This window comes from Sorghum bicolor, chromosome 2 (genome assembly GCF_000003195.3).
Source record: "Sorghum bicolor cultivar BTx623 chromosome 2, Sorghum_bicolor_NCBIv3, whole genome shotgun sequence".
NCBI classification, from domain to species: domain Eukaryota; kingdom Viridiplantae; phylum Streptophyta; class Magnoliopsida; order Poales; family Poaceae; genus Sorghum; species Sorghum bicolor.
The window spans coordinates 62,577,004-62,600,640 of NC_012871.2; the positions used below are offsets into that span (position 1 = coordinate 62,577,004).

At 40.5% G+C, this 23,637-nt stretch overlaps 1 protein-coding gene, 1 long non-coding RNA gene and 1 other non-coding gene across 3 annotated transcripts; 1 reads left to right on the top strand and 2 right to left on the bottom strand.

The window, feature by feature from the left end:
- TRNAY-GUA lies at positions 7,568-7,654 on the bottom strand. Its single transcript is given in 2 exon segments — positions 7,568-7,603; positions 7,618-7,654. It is a non-coding gene; the product is annotated as a tRNA-Tyr (tRNA).
- Positions 10,442-14,804, top strand: LOC8063740 (probable serine/threonine-protein kinase At1g01540). The gene is made up of 4 exons (XM_002460343.2): positions 10,442-11,975; positions 12,144-12,672; positions 13,973-14,101; positions 14,644-14,804. The coding sequence occupies exon 1, from the start codon at positions 11,102-11,104 to the stop codon at positions 11,651-11,653; it is 552 nt and encodes a 183-aa protein (XP_002460388.2). The 5' UTR covers positions 10,442-11,101; the 3' UTR covers positions 11,654-11,975; positions 12,144-12,672; positions 13,973-14,101; positions 14,644-14,804.
- Positions 12,651-15,782, bottom strand: LOC8083271. The gene is made up of 2 exons (XR_002450615.1): positions 14,977-15,782; positions 12,651-13,554 (listed from the first exon to the last, which is right to left on the bottom strand). It is a non-coding gene; the product is annotated as an uncharacterized LOC8083271 (long non-coding RNA).

Below are 23,637 nucleotides of genomic sequence, written 5' to 3' on the forward strand. Positions count from 1 at the left end.
CTTGGAGAGTCAAATCATTTTAAATTTGACTAAAATTATAAAAAGAGTTACAAAGATTTATGACATTAAATATTGATAATATAAAAATATAATTAATGAAAAACATAGTGATACTTATTATCATAAATGTTATTATCCTGCGATATAAATTTGATCAAACTTGAGGTGATTTAACTCTCTAAAATTTTTAGAATAACTTATAATTTGGGATGGATGGAGTAGTAACAAAATTATGATCAGTATAAAGTACTAATAAATATAAGTATAAGGTAACTGTTTATGTTATATAATGTTTTTATATGATTTGACTAATTGTTAGAGCATCTTCAAAAGTTTGACAAATTAGATTATCATCCTTAATTATTTGACAATTTTAGTCTCCAATAAATTGACAAATGAGGTTGACAATTTTAGCACTTGCCAACCGCAGCTTCCGCACGCGCATATATACGCGCGCATATCCCTTGCGCGGTATAGGTTCAGGTGTCAGGTTGGATGTTGCCGGCCACCAAGAGGTGCAGCCATGCAGGTGTCAGTTGAATTGACGTGCATGCCGCACATGTCAGTTGAATTGACGTGCATGCTGCACACTCCCTACCGTCCATCACATTTAGGCCTTGTTTAGTTCTAATTGGAAAATTGACGCTGCAGCACTTTTGTTTGTATTTGACAAATATTGTCCAATCATAGACTAATTAGGCTTAAAAGATTCGTCTCGTCAATTCCGACCAAACTGTGTAATTAGTTTTTATTTTCGTCTATATTTAATACTACATGCATGCGTCTAAAGATTTGATGTGACAGAAAATCTGAAAAATTTTGTAAAATTTTTTGGAAACTAAACAAGGCCTTAAATATAAACTGAATGTTCTTTAAATCACAATGGCACAATAAAAAGATCTCTGAAACATATCAACAAAAGATTTTTTTTTAAATTACAGCTGAATATAAGCTATATAAATCTGCATGATGGTCCCGACGAGTCTGGCGTCGCTAGGCAGGAGGAGCGTTGCGGTTGAAAAATGTGGCAGAACCTCCTGAATTAAGTGGCCCACATGTACCCATCATTGTCTCAATGACTTCTGATCGGCGTGCACGAGTTCCAAATGACTCAAGAAGTCTGTCGGGTGTCCTCGGGAAACCCGAATCATCCACGTTACATTCTTTCCAGGAATTCCCTCATTAAGCATTACAGTATTACAACATTTCATAGATAAGATAAATCAGAGTAAAAGCGGAAATGTTATATAACATAGATTGAAACTTAAGTCCAAAGGTTACAAACCATAAGTATTTAGTACATAAAAGGTTCGGAACTTTATATTACATAAACCATTAGTCACACAACTTGCTTTACTTGCCCAAAGTCACACATCAGATTCATCATCATCACTCTCCTCCACAAGAGTGAAGAAACAGCGACCATCAAAAGGTTGATCAAAAGGTTCACCTGCAACATGGGTTAATAAACCCTGAGTACAAAAGTACTCAACAAGACTTAACCGACTAGAAAAGAGGTGAAGACTCAGGTATGCAGGCTATAAGGGTTCAAAGCAAGGCTTTAGCAGGATCAAAAACATTTCTTTTGCATAAAAGCTTACTAAGAGTAAAACCTAATTTCAAGTTTTAACTCAAGATCATCATTTATGACTAACCAAAACTATTATCAAACTTTCATAAGCAAACCACCTCTTTCTTATACCAAAGTTCATTTATTTCTACGATGATGGGGTGAGGATTGAGGCTCCATATCCGAGGAAACACGGCGATTCGAATCGATTAAACCCAGCTGGGGATTCAGTACCACACGACATATGTAGAACTTAATCTTGCATATGTCAACCTGTTTCTATAGATCCTCCCATACAAGAACGGGTCCAGCGTCACCCGAGTACAGTACACCACCATCCTACAGCCAATCTAGATGTTTCCCGGTCATCTCAGATCCGTAAGGTGGGTACACGCTACTCTCGCCATCTCTCCACTCCCAGTACGCGGTTAGCCGTTCTCAAGTATCGGAATAGCTATAGGTAAGGCTTACCATCGCATGTGGGCTGTACTCAAAGGTCTCAATCACAGCAGGCCACCAACGGAACGGTCCTTAATCGACACAGTTGGAGACACTACTTTAAGACTCCATTCTTAAAGCAAGTCCACCGACCGGTCTCAATTTAAAACATTATTGACCATAAAAGTATTCCACAACAACCCTTCAAACTTTCTCATTTGAAAACCTATCTAATAAGCAGGGCTAAGCATACTAAGTATTTTCATAAAACAAGTATCAAGGTTAATATTGAAATCATCAAGGTAGATAATGCAGCAAATAGGATTCACTCAACTCCTATTCACCTAATGCATCATATTAACTCAAGTGATATAAATAACGTTATGAAAATACAAGGGTAGGGTTTAATGTCCGGGGCTTGCCTTGGCCGGAAGGGAAGTCCGACAACTCAGCAAAACCAGATGGATCCACAAACTCGGAAGCAACCCACTGAGGATCAGATTCCTCTGGAGTGTAGTCTACACGTATAAGCGCATATGCATGATCAATTAGATGCTCATGACATGATAAAGACAGGTTACATATTCTTGGATGATAACAACAAACATAACTACCTTGAGTACAACTTACCTTCACGGTATAGAAACAACTAACTTAGCTATCAAAGCATAAATTACTACTAAGCAAATTTTATCATCTTCATTAAGCAAGGTTGTGAAGCTATTATACAACAAAGATCATTTATATGAAATAAACCATAACCAGAGAGCATATCATGCTAAGTAACCTCTGGTTGTCAATCAATCCAAAATATCACTCAAAACCTAAAAGGTTTAATTATTTTTATTTCTTTTATAATTATTTTAAATAGCTTTATTATGAAACAGATCATACTTTATCAAAAAGAGCTGAAATTATTCATGGAGATAGATAACAGTAACACAAACTCACATGTCAAATTTCATAATTTTTGGATTTATATAGAAAGCTACATAAATCAATAAAGGTTCATTTATCAAATAAAACATGGATTTATTTATCATAGCAAAGGTGCTCAAAACACAAGTTTCATAATTTTTATATTAGCAAAAGGATGATAGCAGTCAACATGTAAAATATCACAGTTAACAGAGTTATAGATTTATTATAGCAAAAATAACAAAAGCAGTTACTGTTTATATCATATAAAAAGAAAAACTCAGGTTTTAGCCCTAACTGGGCTTTCAGCCCAGCAATAGCCCAGCTGAGCGGCCCACTTCGCGCGCACAGCGGCCCAGCCGGCTGAACACCCGCGCACCCCGGCGTCTTTGCAAAAAGATCCCTCGGCTTATGCTAAACTAACCCGCAGTCCAGACGACTGTTCACATGAGTCTAGGACTTCGCAACTAACCCCCTCCCCTTTCTCATCTTCACAACCGTGAGGTCCCCGACGCCCCGGCTGTCCAGAGCTTGGCACAACGCGGCGGCGCGGCTTACGCCGGCCAACTCCGGCCATCCCGAACCAAACTGAGGCGAGCACAAGCATCAGCAAGCAACCCGCAACCGAACGAGCTAGAAAACCCGAACTCTACTGCTCTAGATAGCCCTGGCCACGAGCGGCGGCGGACATGGCCGCGGCGGTGCTTATGCCGGCGACCCTGGACCGGTAGAGATGGAATGAAGAGGTCAGGAAGCATCGGCAACCCACCCTGGGTGTGCTGACGCAGATAGCTGGATGGGAGGAGAAGTGGATAGAGGACGACCACGGTGCAGTGCCTTGCGACGGCGAACTCCGGCGAAACAGGCAACGTTCCGGCGAGTCCTGTGCACCAAACAGAAAATCGGCGAGCCGATGAGCATCACTGGGTCATGTCGAAGTAAAGACGAGAGAAAGAGAGAGCAGAGAATTGCCCGGATGGGCTAACCACGGGAGACTCGAGCTCTGCGGCGATTTACTCCGGCGAGGATGAAAACGACCAGCTCAGGCGTTATGGAGCAAAAGGGATGGCAAGAATGGATCCAGGAGAGACTCAAGGTTGTTACCGAGTCATATACGCGGTCAATTTGGATATGGATGAGCTGGTGCTGTGAATTTTGGATTTGGAAGCAAACCGGCCTTCCATCTCCGAGGTGGCAAAGACAATGTCGGCAAGCTCAGGATGGGACGCCACGAAGCAAGAAGAGGTGCCAGCAGCTGCTACCTGATGCCACGGAGACAGGTGCGTGCTAAGACGGGGTGAAACGGCGCTCACGCGCTGGCAAACGCTGATCCAAGCTCAGCTGCACACCGCCATGAACAGGGACTAGAGCTTATCTCCCTCTTCCCCATATGCCCTTTCTCAAAATTATGAAATTACTTTGGATTTTTGAATAGAAGATAAAAATATATCAAAATATCAAATGCTCAGAATAAAATTCTGAACATTTTTTATTTTTACAACATATACAAAATATGCTTAGATTTCGAATTAGGGTTTGAAAACCAAAAAGAGGCTTAAAGGGGCAAAACTGTATTTTCGCAATTACTTTTGATTTTGTATGAAAACTTGAAAAAAATTATACATCAAAGTTGATCCTTATGACAAATGGAGCAACTTTGCTTGTTGAAGCATATCCAAATTCTTTTTAGATTTTGAATTATGCAAAAAGGGACTAATTATGATTTTTAAATTATTTAAATTATTTGCTTGAATTTCAACCAAGTTTGGAATTATAACTCAATGATGGCTTGACACATGTTCAAAATTCACCTTTGAGACATAATACCAAGGTTTGGTCCAAAATTCAATTATTGAATAAGAAAATTTCCAAAATACCCTTTTGAGCACAAAAACATTAATCACTTAACATAAAGCATAACTAGGGTTTCAAACTTAAACACACCTTATCCACTAAGCATAAGCATAAAAATTTAAACTTGTTTTTAGTGAATGCATGTTCAGGTTATCAACTTAGATGCAATGCCAATGCATATGATGACATGTCACGTTTTAGTCTGCTTAACACCAGAGTGTTACAAAAAACATTCACGGTTGAAAACTGTTATATCGGATCATGTTGTGGGCGTACTTTTTAATTTTACTAACTCCAAATAGCAAACTATTAGAGAGCCTATATTATTTCATTTGACATATATTTTAGAAAGTTGTCAAATCACAAAATTTGCCAAGTCAATTTTGACAAACTCTTAGAGATGCTCTTAGCTAAAGAGAACAAAGTTATTGAAATACTTTATCAAAAAAGTGCAATACTAGCAACGAATCTGGACATGCATAGTGTCTAGATACAATTGTGTTTTTTTGGACAAAGGAGTATGTATTACGTTTCTTCTTATGATTAGACTAATGGTCAGTTAAAGAGAACAAAATTTGAATTGAAATATGACGTCTTATTTTTCTTGAGCTCTGTGGATGCTGAACTAGTTCTTGTCACAAGGAAAAGTAATGGACAGGGATGTACGTCTAGAATTTTAACAAAAAAACGAGCAAATGTATACATGTGTTGACTGAACGATTTATGGCTCAGAGATATTTATGGCTCAGATATTTATATTACGGCCGTGTCTTCTATTCTCATATTTTGGAATGAGCTAAACTGGTAAGTTCAAAATAACAGGATCATGAAAGTAAGCCAATCAGAGCCATGGAAACAATTCTCATCCACAAATACACACGGTTCTAACTTATATGAGCATATGGTTCTAACTCATATGGGCACATGTTATGAGTCCGGTCCGGATGAGATAAGAGGAGTGACAGAGAAGCATTGTTGTAAGTTAAAAAATACGGACACGAGAATCTTTTTACACGTTAATATTACATAGCTCTTGGATCAGTATTTTTTTTGTTGCTTCAGAGCAACTCTACTACTCATGGAGTTAAAATTATTCAGAAAAATCATTTAACAAAACAGTTTCTTAAAGTAGAAAATATTAAATAACCATAATACCCCTCTTTTTCCTTTATTTTCTCTCCTCTCCTATTTCTTCTTCATGATCGGCTCAACTTTTCACAGTTTTCTTCCTTCTTCATCTACGTCGCGTCTTCCTGAGGATGCAAAGCCCTAATTTTGTGAATATGCTCAATGGGATCATTATTAAAGGATGTCGAAATTCAATTTTTGTTTGGTCTTGTGGTTTATGTGAGATGTTTGGCCGGGGTTTCCACTGTTACTCATTTAATTTTCATCGGTGTCCAGCTTGCGGAGTGTATTAATCGAGGGTTTGCTTCAGGGTACATGAAGTGCCGGTACCAATTCAGCCCTTGTTTAGGCCATGTTTAGGTCTCATTTAGACCTTGTTTAGTTTTGAAAACTTTTTGAATTTCGGGACTATAGTATTTTCGTTTTTATTCGACAAACATTGTAACTAGACTTAAAAGATTCATCTCGTGATTTACAGGTAAACTGTACAATTAGTTTTTATTTTCATCTATATTTAGTGCTCCATGCATGTGCCGCAAGATTTGATGTGACAGGGAATCTTGAAAAGTTTTTTGTTTTGGGGTGAACTAAACAAGGCCTTAGTTGGCAAAATGAAAAGTTGTCGAACACTGTAGCACTTTCGTTCGTTTGTGGCAAATATTGTTCAATTATAGATTAACTAAGCTCAAAAGATTCATCTCGTGATCTACAGACAAACTGTGTAGTTAGTTTTTATTTTTTATTATATTTAATGTTCTATACATATGCCCCAAGATTCGATGTGACAGGGAATCTTGAAAAAGTTTTTGGTTTTTGGATGAACTAAACAAGGCCTTACTTCCACCCTAAAACTTAAAATTTTTCAAGATTCCCCATCATATCAAATCTTTAGACGCATGCATGGAGTATTAAATATAGACGAAAATAAAAACTAATAGCACAGTTTGGTCGGAATTTACGAGATGAATCTTTTGAGCCTAGTTAATCTATAATTGGATAATAATTACCACAAACAAACGAAAGTGCTAGAGTGTCGCAAAATTTTTCGCTTCAGGAACTAAACATGGCCTTAGCTATACCGAAAGTTCAAAAACTTTTTAAGATTCCCCGTCACATCAAATCTTACGACACATGTGGAGCATTAAATATAAATAAAAAATAACTAATTGCATAGCAGTTGGACAATAATTGCAAAATACAAACGAAAGTGCTACAATATTCAAATCCAAAAAAATTTTGGATCTAAACAAGGCCTCAATCAAGAAAGTTAACTTATTTTTAACTAATCAAGGTGTGTGAAGAAGCCTTTTGTACTCGATCATTGTTAAACAGTTTAAAACCCCTGATGTATTTGAATTTGAAATAGGATGCAAATAGGATTCCTGTGGCTATTTGAAGTTCGCTTGTCTGAAAAGTCATGGTTTAAAAGTATTGTTTGCTAATTTATTGTAAGAGAAAAACACTAGATAGATTCGGGAGATAAACTCAAGCGAACAACTCTAAATCGAGTTGCATTTAAAAAATTATAAAACTAACACGTGCTATGTTTAGGCAAAATAAACCTAAAAAGTGTAAAATATCCAAAAAAAATTTTGAAGTTTAAATCGAGTAGCATTTAAAAAATATAAAACTAACACGTGCTATGGTTTAGGCAAAAACTCCGACCTGCCGGATTCGAACCAGCGACCTAAGGATCGAATCTGCATCCACTACAGTCCTCCGCTCTACCAACTGAGCTAAGGTCGGTTTATGCAGTTTTGTAGAAATTTGTCAATAAAACCTTTCACTTAACAAGACACTCTTTCCCTCCCACTTTAAGGACATCAACAATGTATGTATTTAGACCACATAATGTACAGTAGTGTGTCATATGTTAATTGTCTTTTAATATTTTTGTATGCCTGCATACTCTAAGTACACATTGCTCCCACCGCTCTACGTAGGTAGCAATTTAAGAACATGTTCGCTTGGCTAAAAAGTCATGACTGAAAGCACTGTTCGCTAATTTGTTATAATAGGAAAAAAATACTATTAAATGGCTGACCGATTTGGCAGATAAGTTTAAACGAATAGGCATGTATTTAGACCACATAATGTACAGTAGTGGGTCATGTGGTAATTATCTCTTACTACTTTTTAAGCCTTAAACTATTTACGTACAAATTGTAGTATTTAAACTTATGCACCAACGCACACACATCCTAGTGCACAAGCTAAATCTACACATATACAAAGAGACTGCACGTGACAGAGAGGTACGCGAAGTTATGCGTATCCACATGTGAGGCAACAAAAATTTATACGAAGAGACTGCACCTGATTAAGAGGTATGTGTATCCACATGTGAGGCAACACAAAACTTTTCGAAACTAGCCAAGGCCTTGTTTAGTTTCGAAAAGTGAAAAGTTTTCGGTACTGTAGCACTTTCGTTTGTTTGTGACAAATATTATCCAATCATGCACTAACTAGAATAAAAAAATTCATCTCGTGATTTTCAGCTAAACTATGTAATTAGTTTTTATTTTTGTCTATATTTAATGTTTTATGCATGTGCCACAAGATTCGATGTGACGGGATTTTTAAAAAAATTTTGGTTTTCAGAGTGAACTAAACACAAGGCCCAACTGACTCCCGCAGTCTGTCCTCGTCTTTTACTTTTGTTATTGCCTCCCTATGGACTACTTATATGATGGTACAGGTGATCTATAGCGAATATTTTTAGGGTGTTTGGCATAACTACTTGTCTACTTTAGCTGTTGCGTGGGTATTATTCTCTCAGCCAGACACTATACTAATTAACATTGGCAGATGACAGCAATAGTGGCTCTTTAGCTGTAGCGAATGAGGCCTCTAATATTTATGGACTAATTTTGGAGTACACACATTGCCGATGCTTTAAGCCTTTAACCATGTTTGCTAAGAACTTGCCATCTTTATTTGAAACTTGAGACTTCAGTGCATACTGAATCAATAGTACCATGACAGGATACTAACTTGGTTCTTGCTTTGTGGCCTAAAATTAAAGACGCAAATAGGCTAGCCCACAAACCCACATATAGATTTAATTTCTTGGTTTTACCAACAATTCACAAAATTAAGGCTAGGTTCACATGCTAGTACACTTGCATCTCTATCTGAAATGATAATGTCCTGTGGGATGAGGCTCTGTCTAAGCTCTATTACTATTTTTTCTAGATAATAGAAAAAAAAAGAGTTCCGGCTTCATACCTTTTTATGAAATGAAGAAGAATCAGTCTACAACTATATATAAACGCAATAAATATAAGACTCTAAGGCATTGACCAATCCGAAAAACATAAAGTCATTCATATGATGCGAAGAACATAAATCCTACTAGTAATATACTAGTAACAAGTCAAATTGGTATGGCTCTGTACGGACTCGCTGATCAGGTGGTATACGTTAGCTGACAAATCAAATCGTAACGTGTCATCAGCGCTCTCTCTATCCTTGTACATGCAGTCCCCTTGTGCAACAGAGAATCAGCCACACGAGAAGTTATGTATTCACGGTCACCCACTGTCCCACACCGTGTACCGCGGCACATGTGAAAGGAACATCGAAACAGCTACTAGCCTGATTGGATTGATCTGATGGATATGGTCGGTTCGCAAGGAGCCGCAGACATGGAATCTGGGCGAGATCGTGAGAGCACAGATCCAGGAACAGCGGACCGTCCGTTGACAAGACTAGGCACGGCCTCATGCTGTTGTTGGATTATTAGGCTCTGATTAGATTGGAGATGAAAAAAATTTTAAGTGTCATATTGGATATGGTTGGAAGACGTTTTTAGAAACTAATAAAAAAACAAATTATATAGCTCGTATACAAACTTCAAGACAAATCTTAATTAATCTGTCATTAGACATATGAGTTACTATAGCACTTAAAGCTAATCATAGACTAACTAGGCTTAAAAGATTCGTCTCGCGATTTTTCAACCAAACTGTGTAATTAGTTTATTTTTTATCTATATTTCATGTTCTATGCATGTGTCCAAAGATTCGATGAGATGGATGAAAAAATTTTAGATGAGGAACAAAACAGGGCTTAGAGGATCTCCAATAATTCAAAAAAAAATCGATGAGTTTTCGTTTGATTAAAAAAGTTTTACACACACAAAAAGAGCGACTAAAAAGGTTGCCAGCATATATATATTAGTTGATTTTCCAACCGTATAAAAAATAATTTTACATCAGAAATCAATGTTCTATTTCTATATCACTTTAACTACTTTATACTACACTTCTTTCTCCTGTATTGTTGTACATTTATATTGGAAATCTATTTCTTACTTCTTATTTGGAAATCATGTCCTTATTACTTTTTTTCCTTTAATTTATATATAAGTCCTTCCACCTCTAGTTTGTCCTATATTAATACGCGGGGCTATATTTTCTTGTGATTCCTAACTGCGAAAAGATCAGGAACTAAGATAAGAGTTGTTGGAGAGCGTTGTTTTTAATTTTATATATAAAAAAGATGAGAATTTTTACAATGGTTGTCGAAAAATAGACGGTCCACGAGAGCCGATCCGACGGCTAAAAAGGCAAAGGAACCAAGAGGAACCAATGGAAGAGGCACCAAGTGCATACTAAATGGTGGGGTCATATGCACTAAGTGCATACTAAAATTGGTGGAAGAAACCCACTAGGATAATTCTATTTTTGAGATTTATTTATGTAATTAAGGGTAGAATGGTAAATATATATTAGAAAAATAATATCTAACTAGTATAGAAATGATTGATTGAATTGAAGTAATATATTGTCACATGTTTTCTCGACCTCTTCGATCTGGCCACTCTCTCGTCTCTCTTCTCCATTCTCACTCACTGCGGCGGCGCCGGCTGCGAGGGCAAGGGCAAGCGCAAGGGCAGGGCTGCGGCATCCAGGGCGCGGGATCCATCCTCTGCAGTCCCCGCTGCCGAAGAGTGCGGGCAGCAAGGTGCGTTCACGGGCGTGGCTGTCTGAAGCGGAGGAGGCGAGATCCGGTCCCGCATAGATCCACCAGAGCCGGGCCAGCTGTACCGCCACCGCCGACCTCGCCTTCGTTTGGCTGCTGCCGCGTCGGCCATGAAGGAAGCAGGAGGATGAGGTCAGAGGAAGCGCTGGCGGGGCGGGCGCAGCCCCGGCCGACGGCGGCTCCAACTCCAAGACCACCCTCTTCGGCATGCCGGTTCTCGTCGCGGTGGGCGCCGCCGCCGCACTCGTCGCCCTGCTCGTCCTCTCCGCGGTGGCCGCTGCCCTCTTCTTCGCGCGCAGGCGGGGCGCCAGGCCGCCCTCGCTGTCGCGCGTCGAGCACGCGCCGTCCTCAGCCTCCGCCTCCGGCTCCTCCCGCGCGGCGTCGTCCGCGCGCAAGGAGAAGGTCGTCGGCGCGGACCAGGGCGCCGGCGGGGCGGGTGCCACCGCCACCTCCTCTGGCGTGGCCAGCTCCTCCGCGGCCGCGAGCTCGCTCGAGTCGCCGGTGAAGAGGAAGGCGGATCCGGCGCTCAGGGCCGTCGGCGGCGGCGGGGGGGCACCCGCGGCGGGAGTCGAGATGGAGATGGGGTGGGGGAGGTGGTACGACCTCACGGAGGTGGAGGTCGCCACGGGCCGGTTCTGCCACGAGAACGTGGTTGGGGAGGGAGGCTATGGCACGGTGTACCACGGCATCCTTGCCCATCCGCGCTCCAGCTTCATAGCCGTCGGTGTCTCCGTGACGATCCTGGCGCTTAGCTCGTAGGACATGGCGAGCTTCGCGACCTTCTCGTCGCCTCCTGCCTTGGCCTTGGCGAGGGCGCGCTCGGCGACTTGGAGCTGCTTGCTGGTCGCGTCTATGGCTTCCTGCTTCTTGGCCGGCGGGGCGGTGGCGATGACATCGTCGAAGACCTTCTTCAGTGTCAGATTCACCTCGTTGATCTTCTTGTCAGCTTCTGGGGACGATTGCTGAGGCACTGGTGGCGAAGGAGCGGCTTCCACGGCGGCTGTGATGGTAGCAACAAGGATGATTAGTAGGAGGATCATCACGGCGAGGTCGTCGCGGTCAAGGACTTGTTTGATCAGAAGTGAGTGTCCTGTTCTTCACTGTCCCTTTTCCATTGTACTGCTGGTATCTTTCTTTTCTATCCCAGAAGCAGAAGATTATATGGTTAAAGCATGGAACTCAGGCGTCCCCTTTGAGATTAAAAAATTCCTCATTACTTGATTTATAAAACTGTTACGTCAAACTACAGGTATCATGCATCTTACAAACCACCTGAAGGAGTTGGACGAGATGGCTATCAAACTTAAGGCAGACTTCGAGGATATGAAATTGAAGTTAGAGCTTGACCGTTCCATCGCTGACATCGGAACAAAACAAAAGCGTCAACAAAATGACCGGTACATAATATCTCAGCGAAAACTGTTGGATGAAGGGTCTACCATTGAGCAGAATGACGCTGCTATGAGTATGCAGGTCGCACTGCGTCAGATGCTGATGCAAGCATTATGTGATCAGCGTGCTGCCTTTGCCGAGAAGATGAAGCAGGAACGCGACGTCTTAAAAATATATAATTCATGAATTCAAGAACTAAAAAGTCTGAAAACCTTAAGAACGTTCTCTCAACTGCAGTTTGGAGATTATCATGAAAACTTTCATGTCATGTGTAAGTGTCTCGCACAATACTTTGAAACAGCAGGTCCTGAAACAGTAATGCTGCAGAGAAAGAAGGTTAACATGAGGCTTCAACTGACAACTGTTTCACAACAACTTATATAGAGGTACTGAATTGTCTGAACAGCTCAAATGAGAGCAACATAGGAGAAACCAAGTTTTCTAGAACTACTGATATGCTAACCAGTTCACTAACAGTATTAGCTGTAGTGTAGTGCTAGATTGAAAATTTTCAGTGATTAAAATGTGCCGATTAGTTTTGTAGGTGCTATCAAATACAACGACATCACCAAAAGCTTCATAATCAAGCAGACATTGACTGTCACACCAGAATAGGCCCTTTAGGTGTCCTTCCCCATCAACCATGTACTCAAAAAAGAAATCAGGATCTCTGCGCTGAAGTTCCGTCAAGTAGCTAATGACCGTTTGAGTGTCACCGGCAGCAATTGTCTTTGCCTTATAGCGGTGGCAGAAATTATACACCCAACCTTATCATACCCACCATACCGCATTTCCAAAATATCCATTATCTTGTGTTTGCGCACCCCAGAACTCTCCATCTCCACAATCTCAGCTTTGAGCTCGTCGCTGATTCTTCTATGTGAACGCAATAGATAAGTGAGATCTGTTGGCGCCATCGGATGGTTATGTTCATCGATGAAATCCTTCACATACCACTGCCCTGTGATCTGATCTCGTGCAATCACAAATTTAGCAAGACACCCAACACGGGTAATATTCCGCGGTTTCCGCTTCTTAATCGCCCTCTTCAGCTGCTTCTCTTCACGGAAACCTTGACGACTGCAAACGAACTTCCGAAGGGTCATCTCCTTATGGCCATTGTCCCACTCACAATAGCTTCTCCTCACACTAAAACCTTTCTCTAAACCGTAGTTGTTAAAGAACTGAAATCCTTCTTCTTCATTAGCAAACATCTTCCTAACAATTTCATTGTACTCTAGCAATGACTCAAGATCCGGCATTTCCTCCTGTATCCATCAACAATATTACCACAGAACAAATTAAATTCCACATAACTAATTAATTAGACTAATTGAAGAAAGACATGTCTCCTATCAAGCATATGGACTAATGTTGTAGAATAAGTACATATTTAAGGACTGCCCTTGTATTTTATTAGAAAATATAAAAATATATCAGCTTCAAGAATAATATCAATTCTTTATAAAACTGCACATATGAAGTTGTACATTCATATGTCAGGGCATAAATAGGCTACCTAATGTGTTAACAGCCTTTCATATTTATTTGCCACCTGTTTATAATGCAGAGTTTGTTGTTTATATTTCAAATATTTAAGCTCGATAACATTTATACTCAAATCCATATAGAATATAGTCAGCCAGAGTACTGCTCAATAAGGATAGTTCTAATGTTCGATTCCAGGTTCTGAATAAAGAGTTTCCAAGAGGGGTCGATGTCATATACGAAACAGTAGGCGGGGTAACATTTGATGTGTGTCTGAATGCTCTAGCAGTCTATGGACGTATCATTGTAATTGGTATGATCTCTCAGGTATACTTTTGAATTTTGGCAGGCTCTGTACCTTGCATTCATCGATTTATTATATGCTCTGAGTGGTGACTCCAGTGGGTAATACAGAATAAGTCAAAATTATTATGTGCTTCACCAAAGAAAATTTTTCACATATTAAAAGTACTAAGGAGTTGAGGGGCAGATCTGCACAAAGTTGTTACTTGTTAGGGACTACACTACAAGTGCTTTATAAATTGTTCAATTTTCATCTGGTGCAGTTAATAAATATGCTTTGGGCTTATGCCATCTGTTCCTAGGAAAGATTATTGATTTGTTGAGATCATGCTTACAGTTACCTGAGCTAGTGTTCGAAGGTAGCCTAAATAATTTATCAGGATACTGTACATTGTAGTGGAAGCTTTTACACAGATCATAGTTATCACACACTGAATCTGGTATAATGCAAATTCTTATGCCTCTTGCTGACTACCACAACCAGATCTAGAAAAAGAAGTGCTTGTAAAGCCACTGCAGGGATAAATGTAGCCTAAAACTGTGAGATCTTATCTTTCTAATTTCAGGCTGGATTTTTTCTGATTCAATATGCGCACCTGTGGAAAGATCATCTTGAAAAACTGTTTAACCTGTATGCTTCTGGAAAGCTAAAGGTATGGTTCACATTTGTGCCTCTCTTGCTACCACGAGCAATGGTTCCTTTCTTAATGCATAATCATGACCTTTCTCTCTTGGTTTTGTGTTTGTGAAACCATACTCGTCTAGAAAAAAAAAGAAATTTAACACACATCTGGTTGTTGAATTGTTCTCTGTTATATATACGGATCTAACAAAAAAGCAAATCAAAATCACTTGTTTTCCTCTAAATCAAATGCAGAACAAGTGCAGAGGAGGGAAACCTTGGCCTTCTGAGTTCAGAGAGTTCTCCACGGAGACGGGGGCGGACGCTGAACTCCAGAAGGGATACGCGGAGGCGACCGCGTGAGCGATGTCCACGGCGGGGACGGTGGCGAGCGGCTGTCGACGGAGGGCACGGAGTGACCGACGAGGGCCAAGCACTCCTCGGCAGCTGCCACAATGCCGCGGGTGGGGGCAAGCCTGTAGGAGCGACGGGCCCTTAGCGTTGAGCGCAGGTGAGGTCAGGCCACCGGCGGGGCCGCGCGAGGGCGAGGCGGCGGCGGCGTGTGCGATGGCGAGGGCGAGTACACGGCGAGTTGTGTCCTTCCATGTGTGCGTTTGGGCATCACGTGATGGCGCAGGCCGACCGGCGGTGGTAGCGGCGCGAGATGGCGAGGGCGAGACGGCGGCACGAGACGGCGAGGGCGAGATGGCAGCGGTGGGTTGCGGCCTTTTTTTTGCGATTGTGCTGGGCGGCCTTGCGGGGGAGGGGTTGTGTGGGAGGGGTGCGTAATTACTATAGTAACCTTCCACTCTTTAAATTAATTAGAGTTAATAATTTGATTAGGAACCAAGAGGTACCAAGAGGTACCCCCAACCACAGTAAAAGAGCTCAAAAAAGATTAGGAGTGAGGTTTGATCAAGAACTCTTGGAGATATTCTTATCATGTGAGGTCCCGACGATGATAAAGTCTGTATCCCTAGAAATCGAGCAAACTTGGTTAGAGTCCAGAGTTGAGTAGTATGCTACTGGTATAAAGAATCGTACTAATACTTATTTACATGTCATATTAGTTTTCCTCTAAGTCAAACATTACTTTCTTTGACCATCATTTTTTAAAAAAAAAATCCTTATAGTTACACAACATATGAATTATAGATAATGAAATGAAAGTGTTTCTCATAATGAATCTAAAAGCATAAATCTTATGTCATGAACTTATGTAAATTTTAGAATTGACGGTTAAAGACATAGATGTATGAGTTAGGACAAAACTAATTAAATATGTAAATAGCTAATACGATGTGTAGATAAAAACCAAGGGAACGTATTTGATCAAGCGTTTTAGACAGACAATGATCGATGGTGCTTAACTCAGCCTTGTTTTTTTTTTTTTGAAAAGAAAAGTTTTTGGGTAATATAATATATTTGTAACTATATCAATTAGTATCCAATCATAGACTAATTAGAATTAAAAGATTTGTCTTGTAAAATACATATAATCTGTACAATTAGTTATTTTTTAATCTATTTTACTACTCTATGTAAGTGTCTAAATATTTGATGGAGCAAAAAGTTTTTAGATAGAAAGTAAACAGGGCCAGTCACTTTCTCGGAGAGGACACATACGCTGTGCTTATTTTATTTTGCCTAGGCCTTATTTAGTTCCAAATTTTTTGACAAAATAAGTGCTATAGCACTTTCGTTTGTATTTTACAAATATTGTATGCTCAAAATATTCATCTCACAAATTATAGACAAACTGTGTAATTAGTTATTATTTATATTTATATTTAATATTTAATGTATGTGCCGCAAGATTTGATGTGACGAAAAATTTAAATAATTTTAAAACTAAATAAGGCCCTAATAGAAAGTAGAAACAGCTCAAGGGAAAATGCCGCAAAAGGGCTCAGTTGAGCTTGAGCATCTACCCCAAACAAAACGACGGACGTGGAGTCACGCTCATCTCACGCAACGCTATGTGCCAAGCGCCCAAGACCGGCCGAGATTCCACGAGAACCCGACGCCGACAGCACGGAGGCAGACGCAAGCCACCGATTTTTCTCCGCAACACAAGACGACAACCGACAACGCAGATTGAGACGGAGGACTCGATTCACTCCTGACCTGAGGAAAATACGCACGGGCACGGACAGCCCGGCAGCCATGACCACGACCATGAGCGCTTAGGTGGCCTCAATCAGCAGAGAACAGAGGAACACGCACTGCTCAGAGGTCAAAATCACCAAGTTTGTAGGCATGTTTTAGCTTATTTTTCGATTTTTCTTTCGTAACAAATTAAAAGACATTATTTTCAGTCATAATTTTTTAGTTAAAGGAACAGGTTTAGGATACTCGCCTTTACCTAAATAACTATTGTTCTCACTTTTTGAAAAAATAAAACCCTCTCAACTTTAACCAAATATATACAATTAAATATTAATATTTATAATACATAATTAATATTGATAGCTATATTATTAAGTTTATTCTTATAATAAATTTGTTCATAGATAATAAATCAGGAAACGATGTTTTTAGTCATGACTTTTGAGGAGCGGTATTTTGAAGGAGCTACTGAATCTTGGGTTTGATTGGTTTGTGATCATGCCAAAGATTTGGTAAACCAAAATTTTGGCTAGTATTTAGTTTGCTATTTTTATTAACTAAGATAGGCACAGTTAACCACCTCGGTTAATCAAATTATGGAGGCAATTACCTAAAATCTACTAGCGGGCCAAATAGAGCTATTTTTGAAGGCGTCTTAAAAGGAGCCCATCTCTGTTAATATTGGGATCAAGATGACCAAAAGGAGGGTAAATTGGGCTAATTCTAAAAATCTTGCAATAATTAAACCCTACACTTAACCAATTTCACCCCTAGTGCTTAATTGTGTGTCTATTGATCTACCGCACAAAAGTTTTGCACCCGGTTCCAATCCAATTCTAACATGGAAATTCTAAGAATATAAAGGCAAGAATTGAATTGCTCAAATGTAAGTGCTCAAAGTAGACAGAGGAAATGAACGCTGTGATATTTTCCTAAGGTATCGGAGAGTCACCACTCCCCACGAGTCCTCGCTGGAGCACCCACGCAAGGGTATAGCTTCCTCTTGATCCATACAAGGATCTAGTGCTCTCTATGGGCTGATTATTTGACACTCTATCGCCGTGAATCGTCCACAACCGCTCACATCATGAGTTGGGTTATCCACAAGCTCCACTGGATGATCATCAAACTCTCAATCACCAAGCCGTCTAGGTGATGACGATCACAAAGAGTAACAAGCATAAATTCTCACTTGACCACAACAAGCCTAATGAGAAGGGTGGATGCACACTTTCTACTCCCTATGCACTAATGAGGTCCTTAATTTTGGATTCTCAAATCTTAAACACCTCACTAGGATCTTGCTCTCCCTCGCACTCTAAAGTGTTTCCTCAGCTAAACAAATAGGGAAGAGAGCTAATTTGGATAATTAGAAGTATAAATACCCCCACTACAAAATATGACTGTTACTATCCAGATCAGCCAATCAAACTCAGGGTCAGTAGCCATCGGACGCGTTTGGTCACTCAAAACCCATTCTGGATGCTCTTTGAGTAGAGACTAGACCTACTTACCTGTGTCTGGTTGTCTCCTGATCAGCGTTCGGTGTGTCTGGTTGTCTCGTGATCAGCATTCGGTCCAGTGAACCTACAATGCAAGTACCAGAGCGTCTGGTGCATATATATTGTGCGGCGTCTGATCGCACCAGACTTCCTGCAACACACATTTGCACTGACCGAACATAGACCCTAGCGTCAAGTCACTGCACCTTCAGCGTCCAGTCAACGCAATGACCATGCATTCACTTCCCATTCGAAATTATTTGTGAATGACTTTGGCCCCATATGAATTTGGGCCTTCCCTAAGCTCTCTAGTGCTAAGTTTGACAAGTGTGCACCACACATAATCTATTAGACTCACATAGGTCAAGCTATAAGTTCATACCCGCCTTTGTAGTATGGCCAAAGGAAAAACAAAGTCCTAAACTAGTACAAGTGTCTCACCAACGCTAAATAACACTTACAATTAGTCCAACCTTAACCTTGTCATTCATTCTTTGAAAACTGAAACGATTTCCATCGACAAGGGCACGAGAACCATAATTGCCCAACCAATCATCATTAACATGACCTAACTTAGTTAGTCATAGTAATCTCGTGTTGCTATTAATTACTGAAACCCAACTAGAGGCCTAGATGCTTTCAAATGTGGCCAAGCCCACTCTGAATTAGAAAAGCCCATCTCAGTCAATAAAGTCGCTCTGAGTATATATGCACGACTTACGGCTTCACTCACTCATCCTCTCCTCCCTCTCCCTCAGCTGCGCTGAGCACCCTCTCCTCCCGCACCGAGCCCAGGCACCCACACCAAGCGCCCATTCCTTCTCCCTCTCCCCACACTAAGTGCCCCTCTCCCTCTCCCTCAACTCGTCTCCCTCCCTGGCATGCCTCCTCCCATCCCTCTCTCCTTTCTCTAGTAGCAGCCGAAGCCGTAGTGGATAGCAATGACGACATGGCTAGCTCATGGCAAGCTCGAGCGCCCTGGCAGTGTGTTCGGCAGGGATCCACCACGGCGCCACTGCAATAGGGATCTCTCCTAGGCCCGCCCTTCCTCTCCTCTCTCCATGGCTCCACCACGTCACGGATCCAACAGGGAGCAGTCCTTCGGTGGTAGATCCGGTGAGGAGGAGCCCGCCGGTGGTGGATCCGGTGGGGAGGAGCGCATCAGCGGTGGATCCCGCAAGGAGCTAGGAGGGGTGGATCTGGCGGGACACAATGCACCAATGGCGGGAGGCGCACAGTTTGACGAGGACGCAAGCACCGATGGACAACTACGACAACAATGATACGTGGATGGCCTCGCCGGGCTTATCGACGGGTTTTCTTTTTTTTGATTTTTTTATTCAATTTACTGAAGCGGGCATCGAACCACCTCGAAAAAATATCCTATTTATCGTGATCTTTTGACCGAGGCGGTTGTGATACCCACGTTGATTAATCATTTCTACCCACCTCGGTAAAGTTTCCTATAGTAGTATACTAAAATAATATTTAATATACTCTGGATCGTCTCTTGAGAAGAATCCACGATATATGACAAACGGTGGCTGGATCCATGTCAGCTAAATAACTCACACGAGTGGACTGTTTATTACATTGTCTAGGAGCAGATACTAAGTAGTTAAGTACTCATATGAAAAAAAATATTATTGCTCACACGAGTCGACTGTTTATCCCATTATCTATTCAATTTCTATGCATGGCTAAAAATTCATAAGAAAAATAAGAAACGACGAGAAGGGAGAAAAAAAAAGAAAAGAAAAGTATCAAGCCACTCCTAAACGGCAGTTCTAAATCCGCCGCCGTTATCAAGATGTTCCTTAGAGCAAGTACAGTAGTACATGTCTCAAAAAAAGTACAGTAATATACTTTCTCCATATCTATAAAAAAAGTCGTTTAAGACAGCAACACGGTATCCAAAACCTAACTTTGGCTCCTTGTTTTTATAAAAATATTTTATCAAAAAGTGGTATATGTATATTTTGATGAAAGTATTTTTCAAGACAAATGCATGGTTTTCAAATTTACAAACTCAACGACTTAAAAGTTATTCATGATTTATATTTTCCAATGTTTGACCGAAATCTTGTATAGAACAACTTTCTTTATAGGTATAGAGGGAGTATACGCTTATAGCTAAGCTAGAATCATTTTTTAGAGAAGAAAGAAGGAAGAGAAGAGTTTGGTTCTCGTACAAGTAACAAGTTAGACATGGAAGCATAGATATTGGTGGGTCCACATACAAGCATATGTGAGGAGGAAGAGCCTGTTTGGTTGCGTAGTAGTTTGCTAAACCAAACCTTCGATAAATTGTGGCTGCCACACTGAAAGTTTGGCGAGCAAAGTTAAAGCCACACTTGTGACAAAGTTTGTCAAGAAAAAAAATCTATGACGTGCAGAATAGGAAAGCATCTCCAACAGTTTTCTAAATGAACTTGCTATTTCTTGTTTATTTAGAAAAACTAGAAAATAGTCACTCCAACAGTTTGGTAAATAGGTTGTCATCTTTTGGCAACTTACCATCTAGCAGCACTCCGCGCCCATATTTGTCAACTTGCTATCCAGCAGATTAGTTGATTTGGTTGTTGGTTGTAGGTCTTCTTTTTAAATTTATCAAACTCAATTGACAAACCGTTGAAGACAGAAGAAAACCTCACTTACCATATGAATTTTACTAAATTGTTGCAGATACTCGAAAGTGCGGCACGCCGTAGTTGTGGTAGCAAACCCAATAACTGCTAAAAAAAACTATAGCACAACTAACATGCAGCATGACACGTTGTGACCGTAAACCATGTCCTAGAAAAGAAAATATAAGATATAGTACTATATAATAATAAAATTATAGAAAAAAAGAAGACAATTATTGTATAACTTAGCTATATAACTTGACTTATAACAAAGCACTTTGTTGTATTATTGACCTTGCTCTTATATATAGATGACATGCATCATTATTCCATTACACGATATTAAATCTCTCTGGTAAGAGCACGATGACTAAGGGCCTATTTAGAATGCAGGAATTGAAAACACAGGAATAAAATGAGTGTGTAGTTGTAAAACAAAAGAAAGAAAAAACAAAGGAAATAAATAAGAAACGATGTTTGGAACACAAGAATCCATTGCACAGGAATCATAAGACTGTAAATAATAAAGAGTTGCTTAATAAAATAATATAATTGTGTTAGTTACCGGCTCTTTTTACGATTGTAGGACCTATGCAGTTAGGCCTTGGTGAAAATTTTGGTTGTGGCTACTATAACACTTTTGTTTGTATTTGACAATTATTGTCCAATCATGGACTAACTAGTCTTAAAAGATTTATCTAGCAAATTACAGACAAAATGTATAGTTAGTTATTTTTTATCTATATTTAATACTCCATACATACGTCTAAAGATTCGATGGATGGGAATCTTGAAAAGTTTTAGAAACTAAGTCCTTGTTTAGTTCTTGATAAATTTTGCAAAAAAAATCAGATTTTCTATCACATCGAATCTTGCGGCACATGCATAGAGCATTAAATATAGATTAAAAAATAATTAATTATATAGTTTATCTGTAATTTGCGAGATGAATCATTTGAGCCTAGTTAATTTATGATTAGACAATATTTGTCAAATACAAACAAAAATGTTACAATGTCTATTTGCAATTTTTTTTGCAATTAAACAAGGCCTTTAGCAGTGTCCTCATCCACCCGCTTTTAGCAGCAAACAACCTCGGGCTTCCGCGAAGGAATCAGAAACAAGAGATGGGATGCGTTCATGTGAAACTGCAAAGAAGCTACAGTGTTCCATATGAAAGAAAAGGTTACTTTCCTGTGTTCCATTCCTAACGCTCTAATGTCCTCCCGTTCCTGAGTTTTCATTTCCTTCAGTTTTCCTACGAATATCCTTGGTTCCAAATGACCTCTAAAGAACTAAGTATGTTAAGAATTAAGATGCCCCTGCATGCCCCTGTGCACACATCTCACGCGCCCTCAAAAAGAACATCATCACTACCACCCCACCGCAGAGGTAGATGGCACCAAAACTTTCATCTTCCACAAGGTGTATTCCGGTGGAGGCAACGCACCCCCCACAGGCCACACACCCGGCTCAGGCAACCACCATCTCGTCAGGTCCGAGGATCCTCCTTGCACTCCAATACAATCTCCATCACCGACGTGCTAGTTAGCTAGAAGCTAGTAGTGGCTGCCGTGGTAGCGTCTAGGCTGGTCCTGTAGCGGTTGCCCCAGTTCATTCATAGATGTGGCTGATGATGGTGCTCTCATGGCTGTCCTTTTGCCTTCACGACTTTGGGAAGCATATTTGAGGAGGACTTCATCAACGATGACGCCTGGCCTCTAGCAGCTCGACAGGCAATGGGGCAGGGCCGATAATATGATTGGGATCGACAGGCAATGGCGCAAGGCCGATAATATGATTGGGAGGAAGGCCCTCGATCGCATCGCGGATGTGGATCCTGTTGGGCCTTGGTCTTGTTTGTCTTTTTCCACCTGTATCCGCGCTAGTTTGCAATGCTGGTATAATTGTCTTTCGTTACTTTTATTTATTTATTTATTTATTGTTATCTCCCACATTCCAAATTGTAAGAGTTATTGGCTTATCTTTTACTATGTACGTAGATATTCACTATCTAGATACATAATAAAAATAATATATCACCTCACAATTGAAATTGAAGGATCTTACAATTGGAAATGGGGATGGAGGGAGTAGTACCCAATTTTCTAAGATGGTGCCGACCGCCTCTACTTGTTACAAGTGAAGACGGTCCGCACCATCTTGGAAATACCTCAACCCACTCTATGCACTCCCACAAACCCACTGTTGATTTTGTTCACGCTTCGTGTAAATAGGTTTGAAGCTAATAATCTCATTGGTATAAATGGGCTTGAATCGAACAATCTCATATCAGTAACACATCGGCCACTACGAACATAACTCAAACTGGACCAGAGTATTTAATCAAATTGGCAGTGACTTGTGTCATTCGTCAGAAAAGAAAATGAATGGCCGGAGGGAAAAGACTCATGTGAGCAGGTTGGCTCAGTACTCTATGACCGTAAAAAAAATGCATTAACCTGGGTTGGGCTCATCAGCATTTTTCTTACCAGTACCGCAAGCTATGGCCCCCTGACAGCCTCTGACTTTCTGAAAGCTTCAGGATCAATTCAGGCCGGCAGAGGTAGTCGCAGCCTTGTTCGTTCCTCGAACTTGGAGGAAAGGATGCCACATACTCAAGTTTGGCATCTGCTGATCCACACAGAAAAACAACCAGGTCAGCGGGATAACATATACCGGTGCATTTAGCCTGTCAGA

What these genes read in the sequence shown, in the direction of transcription:
- LOC8063740 (XM_002460343.2), top strand. Translation starts at nt 11,102, where the DNA reads ATGCCGGTTCTCGTCGCGGTGGGCGCCGCCGCCGCACTCGTCGCCCTG.